This window comes from Penicillium bovifimosum, assembly GCF_028826915.1.
Source record: "Penicillium bovifimosum strain IBT 22155 chromosome Unknown utg000007l_segment0_segment0, whole genome shotgun sequence".
NCBI classification, from domain to species: Eukaryota; Fungi; Ascomycota; class Eurotiomycetes; order Eurotiales; family Aspergillaceae; genus Penicillium; species Penicillium bovifimosum.
Genome location: NW_026622716.1, coordinates 1,375,685 through 1,388,583, shown reverse-complemented (window position 1 = coordinate 1,388,583; position 12,899 = coordinate 1,375,685). Strand labels below are relative to the sequence as shown.

Genomic DNA, 12,899 nt, shown 5'->3' with positions numbered 1-12,899 from the left:
CGAGAGGAAAGAACGTTGGATGGAATGTTCCACTACGCCACCAGAAAGTGTGGCTACGCACTCGTGTGGCTTAAACCCTAAGGCCCTGCCAAGACTCACTGTCCTCCCGAGGGGAACAGAAAATTCACTTCTCCCTACGGGGTACTTTTCTTACTTCAAAGGTTCCCCTCTTCCTTATCAAAGACATACCACATGGAATACCTGAAGTATGCACATGCAACTGCACACACGTTGGTATTGGTATCAAAAAGGAGTACAGAAATCAAAATTAACACAGGGAGCATCTAAGGCTTGCTCGCGATGTGCTCTCTGTCCCAGCTAGCGGCGTAGGAGTAGAGCGGCTTTTCAACTCTGCGCGTGATATATGCCACTATCGTCGAGGCTCTCTTTCGCCTCAAACGATAGGACATCTCATGTTGTACACCTGTACTTGACGCTTTGAGATGGAAGAAGAGGAGCGAACACTGCTATCTGCATATCTTACGCCTCAGGAAATCCAGGCTGCGAAGGACGAGAGAACGCCGCAGGTCATTTCTACGGAACCGATCAGCGACTGCGAAGAGGATGAAATGTCTATGACACAGCTTGAAGCGCGGTCGCAGCCCCAAGTTGCCTCGCAGGCTGTCCAGCGCCCGGCCAAAAATGCACTCGGCAAAAGACGCCGAAGCCCTCCAGCTGACCATATGGGAGATGATGAGGAGATACAGCCCCGGGCTGCCTCGCGGGCTGCCCAGCGCCCGTCCAATGAAGCACCCAGCAAAAGACCCGTAACCACTATAGCTGACTGTCTGGAAGATGATGAGGAGGAACATTATGGAGATGACGAGGAGAATGACTATGGTCAAGAGTCAGAGCGAATGGATCTGCCAGAGATGCAGCAACGAGTCATCTCCCATATGGTCAGCTGGAGGGCTTCGGCGTCTTTTGCCGAGTGCATTTTTGGACGGGCGCTGGACAGCCTGCGAGGCAACTCGGGGCTGCGACCGCGCTTCAAGCTGTGTCATAGACATTTCATCCTCTTCGCAGTCGCTGATCGGTTCCGTAGAAATGACCTGCGGCGTTCTCTCTTCCTTCGCAGCCTGGATTTCCTGAGGCGTAAGATATGCAGATAGCAGTGTTCGCTCCTCTTCTTAGAAGCACCAAACCTTTCGAAACACTACATGATACTTGTTGTGATAGTCCCAAATCTTGCTGTTTACTTTTATTACAATACTTCGCGTTGAACCATGCAAAACCAGATCGTCATTCTGTATCCGTTTCGAATAGGGCACACACCTCTGTCCGCGGCGCATTGAAATCAAAGTACTCTGCATCTTCCTACAGAAGAGGGAATACGAAAAGCCCAATGAGTCATGACTAACACTTCTTCACATCTTCCTCCTGAAAATTGAAATCATCCCACGTAGCTCGATCAGATCCGTTAGGACGACTCGACCGCACGAACCGATTATCCACTCCCTCGACAGTAGCAACCGGCTTCACAATTTCAATATCCGCACCGTATGCGCGCGACGACCAAAGCTCAGTCAATGGCTTGCGACCTTCTGAGACAGCCCCAGCAGGCAAATACAAGTGCGGGAACCGTTGCTGCATATCCTTCAACACCGTCGACGAGATCCGGTCCACGCTATCGCAGTGGCGCAACTTGAAGAACTCAGGCGACTGCACCTTGCGGAGTTCCTCCTGCACTTCATCTGAGTACTGTCCCATGGCGAAGAGTAGGAGGTCATAGTGCATCAGCGAGGCTTTGCCGTGGTATGAGCCGCCGGTTTTCGCGCGGTGGTAGAGACCAGTCAGCGCAGCAATAGCGCCCATGCAGCCTGTGCCGTAGTCGGAGATCGGGAAGGGGGGCACGACAGGTGTGGAGAGGCCCATGAATTTGCCTTGCGCCCAGGCGATGCCAGTAACCTGTTGATGTTAGTTTTGGAGAGATATGCGGTTGAGTGGTTGGTACTGAGTGCTTACACAGTCGGCGATTTGCTGCCATCCAGCGCGGCCAGCCCATTCACCTTCGTATCCGAAACAGTTCTCATTCACGTAGACGATACCTTTGCCGCGCTTTTGGGCCATTGCTGCCATTGCTTCGGCTCCGTAGCCGAGCTTGTCGAGAGCCCCTGGGCGGTAGCCGTCGACGATGACGTCCACTTCCTCGAGGAGCTTCTCGAATTCCTGGCGTCCGGCATCGCTCTTCAGATCAAGGTCTGCTGCGTGCTTGCCCATATTGCCGTCGACTTGGAAGAAGGGAACGTCGGACAGAGTGGGACTGGTGATCTTCAAGACGTCGGCGCCGTACTCGGCTAGAATGCGGGTGACTGTCGGACCGGCGATGATACGACACATTTCCAGTACCTTGACGCCTTCGAGAATTCTGTTGCTTCCGTTTTTCCTGGCTGGAAATTGGGTCGGCGGAAGGTCGCCAGGCAATTTGCTCACTTTCCATGCTGGCTCTTGGACGTTAAGCTTTCCCTGTTGATTGTTAGCTTGCTTGTCTTGGTATACGACATCGTGTAATACTTACATGGGGAGTCTCGATGAAGTCCTCATGCTTGTACGCAGTCACACCAGCCTGGCGTCTCTCCTTATTCATCACTTCAAGCTCGGCGGCCGTGTATTGCTGCACCTTTGGCTCGATCACCTTGATAATCTCCTCATAATCAGTCAAGTCTGGTCGGTGACCTTCCAGTCCAATCATGTTCAAGGTTGTAGTAGCCTCCAGTGACCCATGAATATGGAAGTATTCATCTGGATTCTTAGTCTTGTAAAGATTGGCGGACATACGTCTGTAGCCATCGGATTGGGCAGCCAGTAAATCAGTATCTGTAAGAGTCAATATTGCCTCTTCCCATAGCAGCTTCCACTAATTCACGTACTCTTCAACTTCGATTTCACAGCTGGGTCGAGCTTGGACAAGCCATCAACCTTGGCCATATACGCTTGACATCCGAAAGCAGTGGCACTTTCGAGGTTGACTTGAACGCCGCGAGGTTCCGAACCAGCACCGAATCGCAGGTCCGCAATAGCGGCTGCTACTGAGCCCTCAACAGCCTTCAGAGCGGCGAGTGTTTCTGTCTCTTTAAATGGAATGGGGAAATAGATTTCATTGTGACTGGTAGAGAACGAGACACGGTCCTTGTTCTCGACGACCTCGGGTGGCAAGTTGAAGCGCTCAGCCTGCTCGCATAGTTCCGAGAAGATGCGGCTGGTCTCAAGAACCGGAGAATATGTGGTAGCAGCCATATGTTCCGTTATCTCTTATTTGTGTAGCACTTGCACTGAGATGATTGTCAAATGTATGTTCTTCTCGTCGGTTCGGATTTGATGTCCGAGGACCGGTGGTTGTGGTTTGAGGCGCAAGGATCCGTGAGAAGTGAGAGTTTGTGCAGTGGCAATGTTGGACGGAAGTGCAACCTAATTTAGCCATAGGCATTAGGCAGGTTATATACGGCGGCTGATGATCGGGTCTGGAGGATTTAACTGTTCGGGTGCCGCACCCGTCGGCTCATCTATGGCGGGTATACGACTGCCTGCAATCGATCAGCTTGGCATTTACTTTTGTTCTTTTTATTTTTTGCTCCTCTTGGATATGCCGATTCTCTAATCTTAGTCAATATTTGTCGGAATAATCATAATTAATAAAAGGTTGTTGGCATACAACTTCAAGCCGACTACTGCGTACACCCCGCACAACGCAGATCCGAAAGCGACAGGCGATCGGCCCCCGACTGGATTTTCGGATGTGAGCAGATCGGATAGGTCACGTGAATCACATAGTGTCAAATGTCAATTCGATAACTATCCCACGCATTCATGGCATACAAGTGGTTCCGAGAAGTAACTATTGACATTCTGAGATGACTATTGACTCCCACATCGCACCTTTACGCATGAGCTTGCGACCGTTCTGAAACATTGGGAAAGTTGCCTCGATATGGGCACACGATATCAATACACACAAGGATGGATTCCATTACAGATGTTGCTCTGGTCCCTGACTCCCTCACGACGTAATAGACAAACTGTATACATTGCATGCTGTATGCGACTATACTAAGTAAGTTACGTGTAACTAGACATGGCTGCCTCAAAACAAGCCTTCGGATATACTTTCCTCAAATCACGTGATCGCAAATGTTAACCCCGAATCTCCAATCTCCGACTTTGCGACATCGCAGCTTGGCGACGATGCTATTGCGAACTACATTGCGGCCCAGGGTGCTGCAGCTTGCAGCCTATCGCCCAATCCGTGCCAGATCATCAGTACCATTTATTCGCATTCAAGACGGAACTTTTTACAAGCGATACCCCACGACCGAGGTCGAGGACCCGTCCAACCCACCTCTCTTCCCTGGCCTGAACTTCTCGCTCCCTTCCGCAGTCTCTGGCTCGACCCAAGAACACTGGGCTGTAATTGGTCCATCTGAACGAACCGATCTCCTTCATATCCTCCGCGGCCAGCACATATGTATCCCGCCCGACGCACGTTCCTACCCATACCTTCTCACCGACAAGATCGCCGCCAAGGACCCACGGTTACGTGTGGTGTCCAATGCGGTCCAGTACATTGGATTCAGTGGTGAAGGGTCGGGCGCGATTGGGGGGACCCGGGGCTCATATCTCAGTGCTCGCTATGAGAGTCTGCGGGAGGAGACGGACTGGACGGTGCGGCAATACCTGCGTGGTCAGACCAATTTGAACCCGATGGAAGGCGAGGAGCAGGGCACAGTTCATGATGAAGTCTTTTTCGATCGGGTCGTTACCGATCTTCACATTTCCGCTGTGCTTGACCTGCCAGTCTCGAGTCTGAGCAATGGTCAAACGCGCCGAGCGCGGATTGCAAAGGCGCTTCTGTCAAAGCCGGAGCTGTTGCTCCTTGATGAGCCATTCAGTGAGTGCATTTAGCATATGTAATGGTCCTAGTGATATTCTAACATCTGCCTAGTGGGTTTGGACCCTCCCACAGTGAGGGGCCTTTCTGGGCTGCTTCGCCAGTTGGCGAAGAAAGCTGCCCCGCGCCTCGTTCTGGCTGTACGCCCCCAGGACAAGGTCCCAGATTGGATCACGCATATTATGGTTCTGGGCAATGATCATAAGGTTCTTCTGCAAGGGCCAAGGTCAACTATCGATGAGACGCTAGATGTCTGGGCGCAAGTCCTAAAGAAGAAGCCCGATTTAAAATCTTTAAAACCAGAGCAAAAAGAAATATTTGCACAGAGTCAAGCAGACCTAGAAGCTGGTGTCTTGGATGAAAATTTCATCCGAGACCTGGTGGCACATAAGGGTGAACTAAAATTCCCAGAAGTCGACGCACCATTGGGCGGAGAGGCCATCATTGATATGGAAGGCGTCCGTGTGCAGTACGGGGACAAGGTAATTCTTGGTGACTGGCAGCAGAAAGTGCACAAACAAATGAAGGATGGGCTTCACTGGAGAGTCCGACGTGGCCAGCGCTGGGCGATTCTCGGGGCCAATGGGTCAGGCAAGACAACATTGCTTTCCATGATCACGTCCGATCATCCGCAGACATACGCACAACCTGTCAGACTCTTTGGACGATCCAGGCTTCCGGAAGTTGGCAAACCAGGGATCTCAATTTTCGAATTGCAGGCCCGCATTGGGCACTCCTCGCCGGAGATCCATGCCTTTTTCCCCCGTCAATTGACTGTCCGTGAAGCGCTGGAGTCTGCTTTCGCCGAGACCTTCCTATCAAAGCCGAAACTGAACCTTGAGAGAGACAACCTTATCAACGTATTCCTACAACATTTCAGACCGGAGCTAGATCCAAACTACGCTGCGACGGAGGAGGTGCCAGCTGTGAGCACTCGCCACTTCCCCAAGCTCGGGTCTACGAGAGGTCAAGAGGCAAAATACGTGCCACCGGACCAATTCGTCGACTACGCGGATGAGATCCGCTTCGGTCAGCTGACCGTCGCGCAACAACGCATCGTGCTCTTCCTCCGGACGCTCATCGCCAGGCCGGACATTGTCATTCTCGACGAACCCTTCTCAGGCCTTTCCGCATCTCAGCGCGACAAGTGCCTGCATTTCTTGGAATGCGGCCAAAGAGCTCATAGCCGTATTAGCGGCGACGAGTACCAGTTCACTGGATTAACGGAGAACCAAGCTTTCATCATCATCAGCCATGTGCCCGAAGAGATCCCTGACAGCGTCCGCTACTATCTACGACTACCGTCTCCTGAAGACACTGCTGCTGGACCTACCGATTTCCGGTTTGGCATTCTCCGGGCTAAAACTGCCATGAGGAACCCTCGGACCTGGGATGCGGCTTGGGCTCCTCCGGCTGAATTTGAGAAAAATGCCCGTCGCACGTTCCGCCGCAAACAGGAGACTTTGCCGGTACAGGATATGACTGAGTTCGAATGGTGGACGATATAGAAGTATAGACATGCTGGCTTGGGTTAGGAATCTAAACGTACATACTATAGAAATCTTGTACAATAATCAAACTCCAAATTTATTGGTGTCGAATGAAAGACACTCCTCTCAGCCACGACCAGACTCGCCAGTTAGCTATAAGGAAACAATAGTCCCCCAATCCTGCAACCTGCTGCAATTCGCCAGCACCTCAAGCATCAGCATAAGCAGCCTAGGGGTTCTCCCCAACAAAACTCGGCTCTCCATCACCCACATCCTCACGTCTTTTATCACTCTCCAGCCCATCTTCCCTCCCATCTTGCCAAGACGAACAATGCCGACACCGAAGCACCTATAGTCCAGAATCAGCGAACGCAACCCCAAATACCGGATCAAAACCAGTCGGACTTACCGCTTCGCCGATGTACTGCATGCAATATGGACACCGAACGGTCGGCTTGATAACCTTCTGATGAAAAAGAACCATATACAAATGTCCAACCGCGTACAGCGTAAGACTAACACCCAGGAAATTGAGCACGGTCTCGATGAACACTCTTCAAAAGCATCATTAGTGGATAAGAAGCCCTTAAAACAGGTAAAATTAGACAAGCCTTCATACCCATAAGCCAAGACCAACGCCCCATCCTCTCTCGCCTGGAAGAGCGTGTTATACCCATTCTCCCGGGCATAATTCGGTCCCCTGGACAGAACAGCGAATTTCTGATCCATGTTTCTGTTCAAAAACGGCAGAAGAGAGACGATGGGTAGAACCAGGTCAGTGACGAAAGATGTCACGACCTTCGTGAATGCATTGGCTATGCTTTACGCGGCGTGGATATGTTAGCCTTCTCTCGTCCAAATATTGAGAATGAAATTTGCTTATTTCGCTAGACAATCATGTATGAGATTAGTCTATTGGAGAAACTAACATCAAACCCAAAGCAACTTCGAGGACGTTGTCTCGCGCTGCGAAGTTGATGAACCCGTCCCATGCATGGCGCACTTGTTCCTGGGCTTTTTGGCCGGTGCGGAGCAGCATCTCGGTGCTTTCGTCTAGGCCGCGCATTTTTGGTATTCTTGTTGCGCACCTGCTGCTAGTAAGCTTGAGAGAGGTTAAAAAAAGAAAGTCAAGAACTGGGAGATAAGGTCTGAAGATGGTTGCTTTATCGGATTGGCCGTGTGCTTGTCATGTGTTTGGTGTTATCTAGGGCGGGGGCCGCGGGGCACTCTGGGGTATCTCTTGGCGCTGTTGATAGGCGCGGATCGGCCTGCGGGGGGGCCAATTGGGGCTGAGGATGGAAGTCTCTGGGAGTAGGGAGGGCGATGATCTACATTCCCCATTTCTGTGATGCTATGCTAGTAGTATACTACTCCGTACATCTTGAGGGAGTCGTTGGCTTACGTCATGGAATCTAGCAATTGATACACAAGGACATCTAAATTCACAGATCTGAAATCTGCTCACCTGTACCATTCACTGACCAGTTGGCATTAAAAGTCTTAGATGTATTCTATGGCCTACCCACCCCTCCTACAAGTACTCGCAGCCTCGCTCAAAAGAATGAACACTGAAACCGCCCTAGAATACTCAACGACAGAGACTCCAAAAACCCAGCAACCCAAAGATTCTCAACCTTATCACCAAGAACCCCTTTCGCCCACTGATCCAACTCCGTCTCCAATCCATCACACTCATCCTCAAAGTCTGTCTGATCCGCAAGGTCCCGGATATGCCAATACTGAAGCTTCGCGAGAACAAGCGGGCACTTCGGGGACTCGGCGGCCATTTCTAGTCCGGCCTCCTTGAGCTTCTCTACCTGCACCCAGAGACGCATTAGTCCGTCATATACCCGTGATCTGTGGCCGATGCCGCGGGCATCACCGTTGTCTCTGATGTATTTAGCTAGAGTCTCGACCTCGTCCACGAAGGTGAGGCACGCTTTCTGGAAGCGGGACTGCCATTCTGATGGAGTAGGCTCCAGGTTAGGCATTGTTCTTGGATGGTTGGGGACTTACTGGGAATGGTTTAGCAATTTGTTGGTAATTGATGGTGAGGAGAGTGAGACTGACCTTTTGAGGGATTGAGCGGAGGGTGGGTTATGAGGAGATTGCAGGGATGGGGTTTTATATACTTCCCGGTTAACAATTAGGTCCCTGTGGCATTGAAGCTCTGTTGAAGGAAAATAAAGGTTGCCATGGAGGGCCGTAAAAGCCTTTGTTGAAGTGCTTTCGGCTTGGGTAGTCCTTGAAGTCTTAAATATTGCCGGCCGATCTGATGGCATGGGGTCCGTGGCTTGGATTGGATTGAGAGTGTTGATTCAAGTCATGATCAAGAATTCTTTGTTCCCTTTCAAGGTTGTCAGTAAAGGCCTGGGATGTTGAGAGAAAGTGATCTAGGGCTTTCACGCGGGAGCTTGCAAGGAACAAAGGCGAATAAAGGATACATCCCTAAATATTGGATATCTATGTCAGTAGATTTTATGTGAAATTGCGACAGGCTTGCAGCTTTCGAGCCATTTGGCTTTTGAGTGGTATAGGAGTGTTGTGAATTTGTTCCTGAGAGAAGGTGCCAATGTCCAGGACATCGCTGGCCGTTGCAACTCAGAGTCTCAGACAGAGGAGCAGTGGCACAATTCTAGCCTGTAAGGAATTATGATCGGACTGAGGATAATGCTCTCGGTAGAATAGATAAAAAGCTCAGGGAATGTATGGTGAGACATTCTTGTAAACATCTGAGTCAAGGGGACCTCTGTATGTCTCATGGAAGAGAGTACCTCCGACCCTTTTATTTTCTTTTGCGTTTCGAGATGAGCCAAACGCGGTTTCCTAAGGGAATAACAGTAATATAATCATACGAATGTTCATGACATTCCTAGCAGGTCTCCAGTTTAGAGAATCATGTCGATATTCGAAGACTTTGGACACTTCTCAAGCCTCTATATCACCGTTCCATCCATGTGACGTCGGACCTTACCCGGACCCATAACCTTAATCTTTTGCTATCCTTCTCTCACAACCTGAACTTCTTCTTCTCTACCATTTCCCATCGCTCTTCAATCTCCTATTTGGCAACATGGCAGATTTCGAAGCCAAGAAACCCATTAAAAAATCCGCGGACTGGAATCTCTTGCACCTATCTGAATGTCTCGAGGATCGCCATATCAAGCACTGTATCGCTGCCGACGCTGTCCTCACAACTCTCAATCACCCGCTCGTCATTTGTCAACTTTACCTCGCGGTCGCGGATGAGCAACTTGAAGATGCTCTCGCAGTCATGCTTCAACAAGGACTCCAGCAACGCCCAGAACACGACACTTATGTGGAGGAGGACGCGACCATTGCTCCTCTGGGCTGGCCAGGATATACCCTAGAGTGGCCTCACGCATCTGTCCTCGCTGCCGGGGTCTCTCTCGTTCCCTCCAGTTTTTGGCATATGGACCTCTCAGAAGCGAGCCTATCGAAAAGCACATTCCTACATCCCACTACTCGATGCCGATTTCCAACGCGGCTATTTTATCTGGATTGTATGTCCCTAGATGCCTCTTCTACTCCTTTCTATCTTTATTATTGCTATTATCTCGTGCTAACCCTCTTCTACGTCTAGCTGTGATCAGTGCCCTCGTGAAATCTTCATTGGAATCTGGCCACAACAGGTCTATCGCTCGGTACTTCCAGATGCAGTATCACTATTTAGTCGACTGGCTCTCTTGGCAGTCCCCGGGTATTCTTCTCAGGCTACCGCCGTGTGATAAGTTCTTTGTTGACTTATATGGCACACCCCTTCCACCGAAAACCCGGAAAAGAGTCTGTTTGAACAGGCAGCAGATTCAACTGGGCGTATTAACTGTGGAAAATGCATGGAAGTCAATGCCGATGAAGTTTATCGAGACGATAAAGAAGATCGAGGCAGACAGGCAGCAGAAGATGCGGCGCAAGGCTGCTGAAGTGGGCGCAACCTGAATACCTAGATCTCGGACGTTAGGTTATTAGTTAGGACACCCTCCCGGAAAACGGGCATGGATACCACCGCCATGCAACTTGGTCATGCTTTTCTTTTCCCACTTATGGTCTACATGGTTCAATACTGACTTTCTCACCTTCTAGAAAGGACGAACATTTTATCTCAAATGTGTCTTTTCCCTACAACAATGCGAATACGGTATCTTGGAGAACCAATGAACGACATTACGCCACGATCCACAAACTATTTACACACAACGCATCCCACCTAGAAAAATCACCTCATTTCGGCGGACCATATGACATCTGTCCGGGCGTGGTATACGGCGAGAGCAACGTAGCCCCCCGTTCCCTCGCCGCGCGAGCGCGGTACTCCTCACGCTTCTGGATCTCTTTCTCATCCTGAATCAACGTGCAGCACGTACAGCACGACGCTCGTACGCAATCTGACGCAATGCTGCCCTGTATACCATATGCCTTCCTAGTTCTGGTGTGTTGGACGGTGGCAAGGAGCCCTGTCATCAGTGTCAGCATGACGGTTCTGCTTCGTGCCATTCACATCCTCAGTCTGGGTTTGTTACTTACATTGACAACCACATAGCAGTCCCATCGCGGTACAGGAGCCATTACAGGTCTCGTAGCCGAGCATGTTAGTCGGATCTTCCCTTTTCGACTTCATGGACAGTCGATGCTGCGTTCTTCCGTACAGAATACATGGACAGATCAATCCCAGACAGCAGATGCCGAAGTTCGAGAATTCGCAGAGTCCGTTACTCCAGCCTCCGCCCTTTACTTCTTGGTTTGGATGGAGGCTCTGGCCTGGCTGGTGGTATGCGCTTAGGTCGTTGGATGGGGGATCATGTGAGGTCGCTGCTCTGGTTGGTGGCGGGAAATATGGGGACGTAGGCGACTGCAGCGGGTTTGCGTCTGGTACAATGGTTACGGTTTCGCTTCTTGATGGTGCTTCCGGGTTCACTTTCAAGGGTAGTGGGCCTGGCGAACCCGGGGGCGAGCTGGGGGGATCTGTGTACATGAAGTTTTGGTGGGACATCGGAGACATTTGGGTGCTGCGCTGCTGCTCTTGGATGTTTGTTTGCGACTGTGCGTATGGATGGCTGGTATATGAGAGAGGGGACATCGGGGTGCCGTGACGTTGGTGCTCGGGTGCATTCGCGTACTGGGGTGATATGGTCATGCCGATATTTTGGGGCCATCGGTGCTGCTGTGCGGTGTATATCTGTGTCGCATATGATTGAAGCGGCATGGAAGCGCTATGATGGAGCTGTGGACGGTTCTGCTGCTGTTGCTGCTGCTGTTGTTGCTGCTGCAGTTGGGCTAAAGGTGGATAATTGGCAGGGTGCTCCTCGAGAGGCGGACGGTTGTCTGGAATTATCCCCTGATCCTGATACAGTTGCTCCTTCTCACTTGGTGCGTATGACCACGCTCGCTGGTGCTGTGTCTGGGGTTCTTTGACCTGAGAATGCTGGGGTGCGATCGGGTCCGCTGTGGGAGGCGATTGGAAGTCCCGCTGGTGGGATGCTGGGTGCATTTCGAGCGGCGTTTCCATAAACGAGTATCTTTGGTTGCGATCTCCTGCGATCGAGGTGTCCAAATTCAAGCGACTCATTGTAAAAGGGGTCAGGACCGTCGGTCTGCTTGTGGGCTTGGTGCCAAGGAAGTGAATATAATTGCAATCCTACAGCTTTTCCAACAAGAGAGCACTCAAAGAGTAGTTATGCTCAATTAACCGGAGTTGAATAACTCAAAGTCTGCAAAGCTGTGTCTGACATACGCAACGTCTTCCTCCGGAGGGTCAACACAAGAGGAGGGAGAATAACCCCGTGGACGTGCTGGCAGATAACCTGCGACCGATCGACAGAGGGAGGGAGCTGGGGTGTATAAGCTCCTTGGGCAGTTGCTACCGCACAAGCGTGGTCTCCAGTGTGAACAGAGGCGCATGGTGGAAGGAAGCCGACATTAAACTAGGACTCGAAGAGGAGATAGCGAACCACAGCCTGTCCACAGGAGGCTTGTAAGCGGGGCGTACAAGAGTCAGAGCTCTGCGGGGATGAGGGAATATAAGTGGTCTGTCTGGATGCAAGCTCCCTTTCGCTCTTTTTCCTGGAAGCTGGTTCGTTGAAGTGGTTTGTCCTGGGTTCCTGGTCGTTGGCCCTAATGCATTCTGCTTCACATGGCTGGGGCCGCTGGTTGGCTTGCGACGGTATTGGGACCCGCTCGGCGCCTCCCGTTGGGCGATCACCTTTTTCCATCACAATCACACGAGACTGGCGCTGTTGGCTGGTTTGTACTGATGTGCCTAGCAGCCTAACACAGTAATAACGTTGTAGTAGTATTTGTTTATGCACCTCGCTTAGACTTATGTACCAGGGCATAACTGTATTTCTGGCTATCTTCCCATAAGTAGTAAACTTTGACCCCTTTGGAAAAATGGTGATAACATGACTTAGAAGTCGTCGTTGTCTGTCATGTGGTTGAATCGAATTCCTTGAACCAAGAGAGAGTCGAGACCAAAGGTCGACATGACCTTGGTCTTGGACAATCAA

At 50.9% G+C, this 12,899-nt stretch overlaps 7 protein-coding genes across 7 annotated transcripts; 3 read left to right on the top strand and 4 right to left on the bottom strand.

The window, feature by feature from the left end:
* Window positions 1-443: 443 nt before the first annotated feature.
* N7515_009438 (uncharacterized protein) lies at window positions 444-1,112 on the top strand (the record flags this gene model as incomplete). Its single annotated transcript, XM_056670182.1, has 1 exon — window positions 444-1,112. The coding sequence occupies one exon, from the start codon at window positions 444-446 to the stop codon at window positions 1,110-1,112; it is 669 nt and encodes a 222-aa protein (XP_056517981.1).
* A 244-nt stretch (window positions 1,113-1,356) lies between these two features.
* Window positions 1,357-3,237, bottom strand: N7515_009437 (CAIB/BAIF family enzyme; the record flags this gene model as incomplete). The annotated part of the gene is made up of 4 exons (XM_056670181.1): window positions 1,357-1,908; window positions 1,966-2,466; window positions 2,519-2,817; window positions 2,871-3,237. 4 exons carry the CDS (start codon window positions 3,235-3,237, stop codon window positions 1,357-1,359), a joined length of 1,719 nt encoding a protein of 572 aa, XP_056517980.1.
* Window positions 3,238-4,128: 891 nt separating this feature from the next.
* On the top strand, window positions 4,129-6,393 carry N7515_009436 (putative ABC transporter; the record flags this gene model as incomplete). Its single annotated transcript, XM_056670180.1, has 2 exons — window positions 4,129-4,885; window positions 4,940-6,393. The coding sequence occupies 2 exons, from the start codon at window positions 4,129-4,131 to the stop codon at window positions 6,391-6,393; spliced, it is 2,211 nt and encodes a 736-aa protein (XP_056517979.1).
* A 211-nt stretch (window positions 6,394-6,604) lies between these two features.
* N7515_009435 (Large-conductance mechanosensitive channel) lies at window positions 6,605-7,441 on the bottom strand (the record flags this gene model as incomplete). The annotated part of the gene is made up of 4 exons (XM_056670179.1): window positions 6,605-6,724; window positions 6,785-6,929; window positions 6,995-7,195; window positions 7,305-7,441. 4 exons carry the CDS (start codon window positions 7,439-7,441, stop codon window positions 6,605-6,607), a joined length of 603 nt encoding a protein of 200 aa, XP_056517978.1.
* A 487-nt stretch (window positions 7,442-7,928) lies between these two features.
* N7515_009434 (uncharacterized protein) lies at window positions 7,929-8,366 on the bottom strand (the record flags this gene model as incomplete). The annotated part of the gene is made up of 1 exon (XM_056670178.1): window positions 7,929-8,366. The coding sequence occupies one exon, from the start codon at window positions 8,364-8,366 to the stop codon at window positions 7,929-7,931; it is 438 nt and encodes a 145-aa protein (XP_056517977.1).
* A 1,082-nt stretch (window positions 8,367-9,448) lies between these two features.
* On the top strand, window positions 9,449-10,335 carry N7515_009433 (uncharacterized protein; the record flags this gene model as incomplete). The annotated part of the gene is made up of 2 exons (XM_056670177.1): window positions 9,449-9,899; window positions 9,980-10,335. 2 exons carry the CDS (start codon window positions 9,449-9,451, stop codon window positions 10,333-10,335), a joined length of 807 nt encoding a protein of 268 aa, XP_056517976.1.
* Window positions 10,336-10,617: 282 nt separating this feature from the next.
* Window positions 10,618-11,962, bottom strand: N7515_009432 (DUF614 domain protein; the record flags this gene model as incomplete). The annotated part of the gene is made up of 2 exons (XM_056670176.1): window positions 10,618-10,850; window positions 10,921-11,962. The coding sequence occupies 2 exons, from the start codon at window positions 11,960-11,962 to the stop codon at window positions 10,618-10,620; spliced, it is 1,275 nt and encodes a 424-aa protein (XP_056517975.1).
* Window positions 11,963-12,899: the final 937 nt, after the last annotated feature.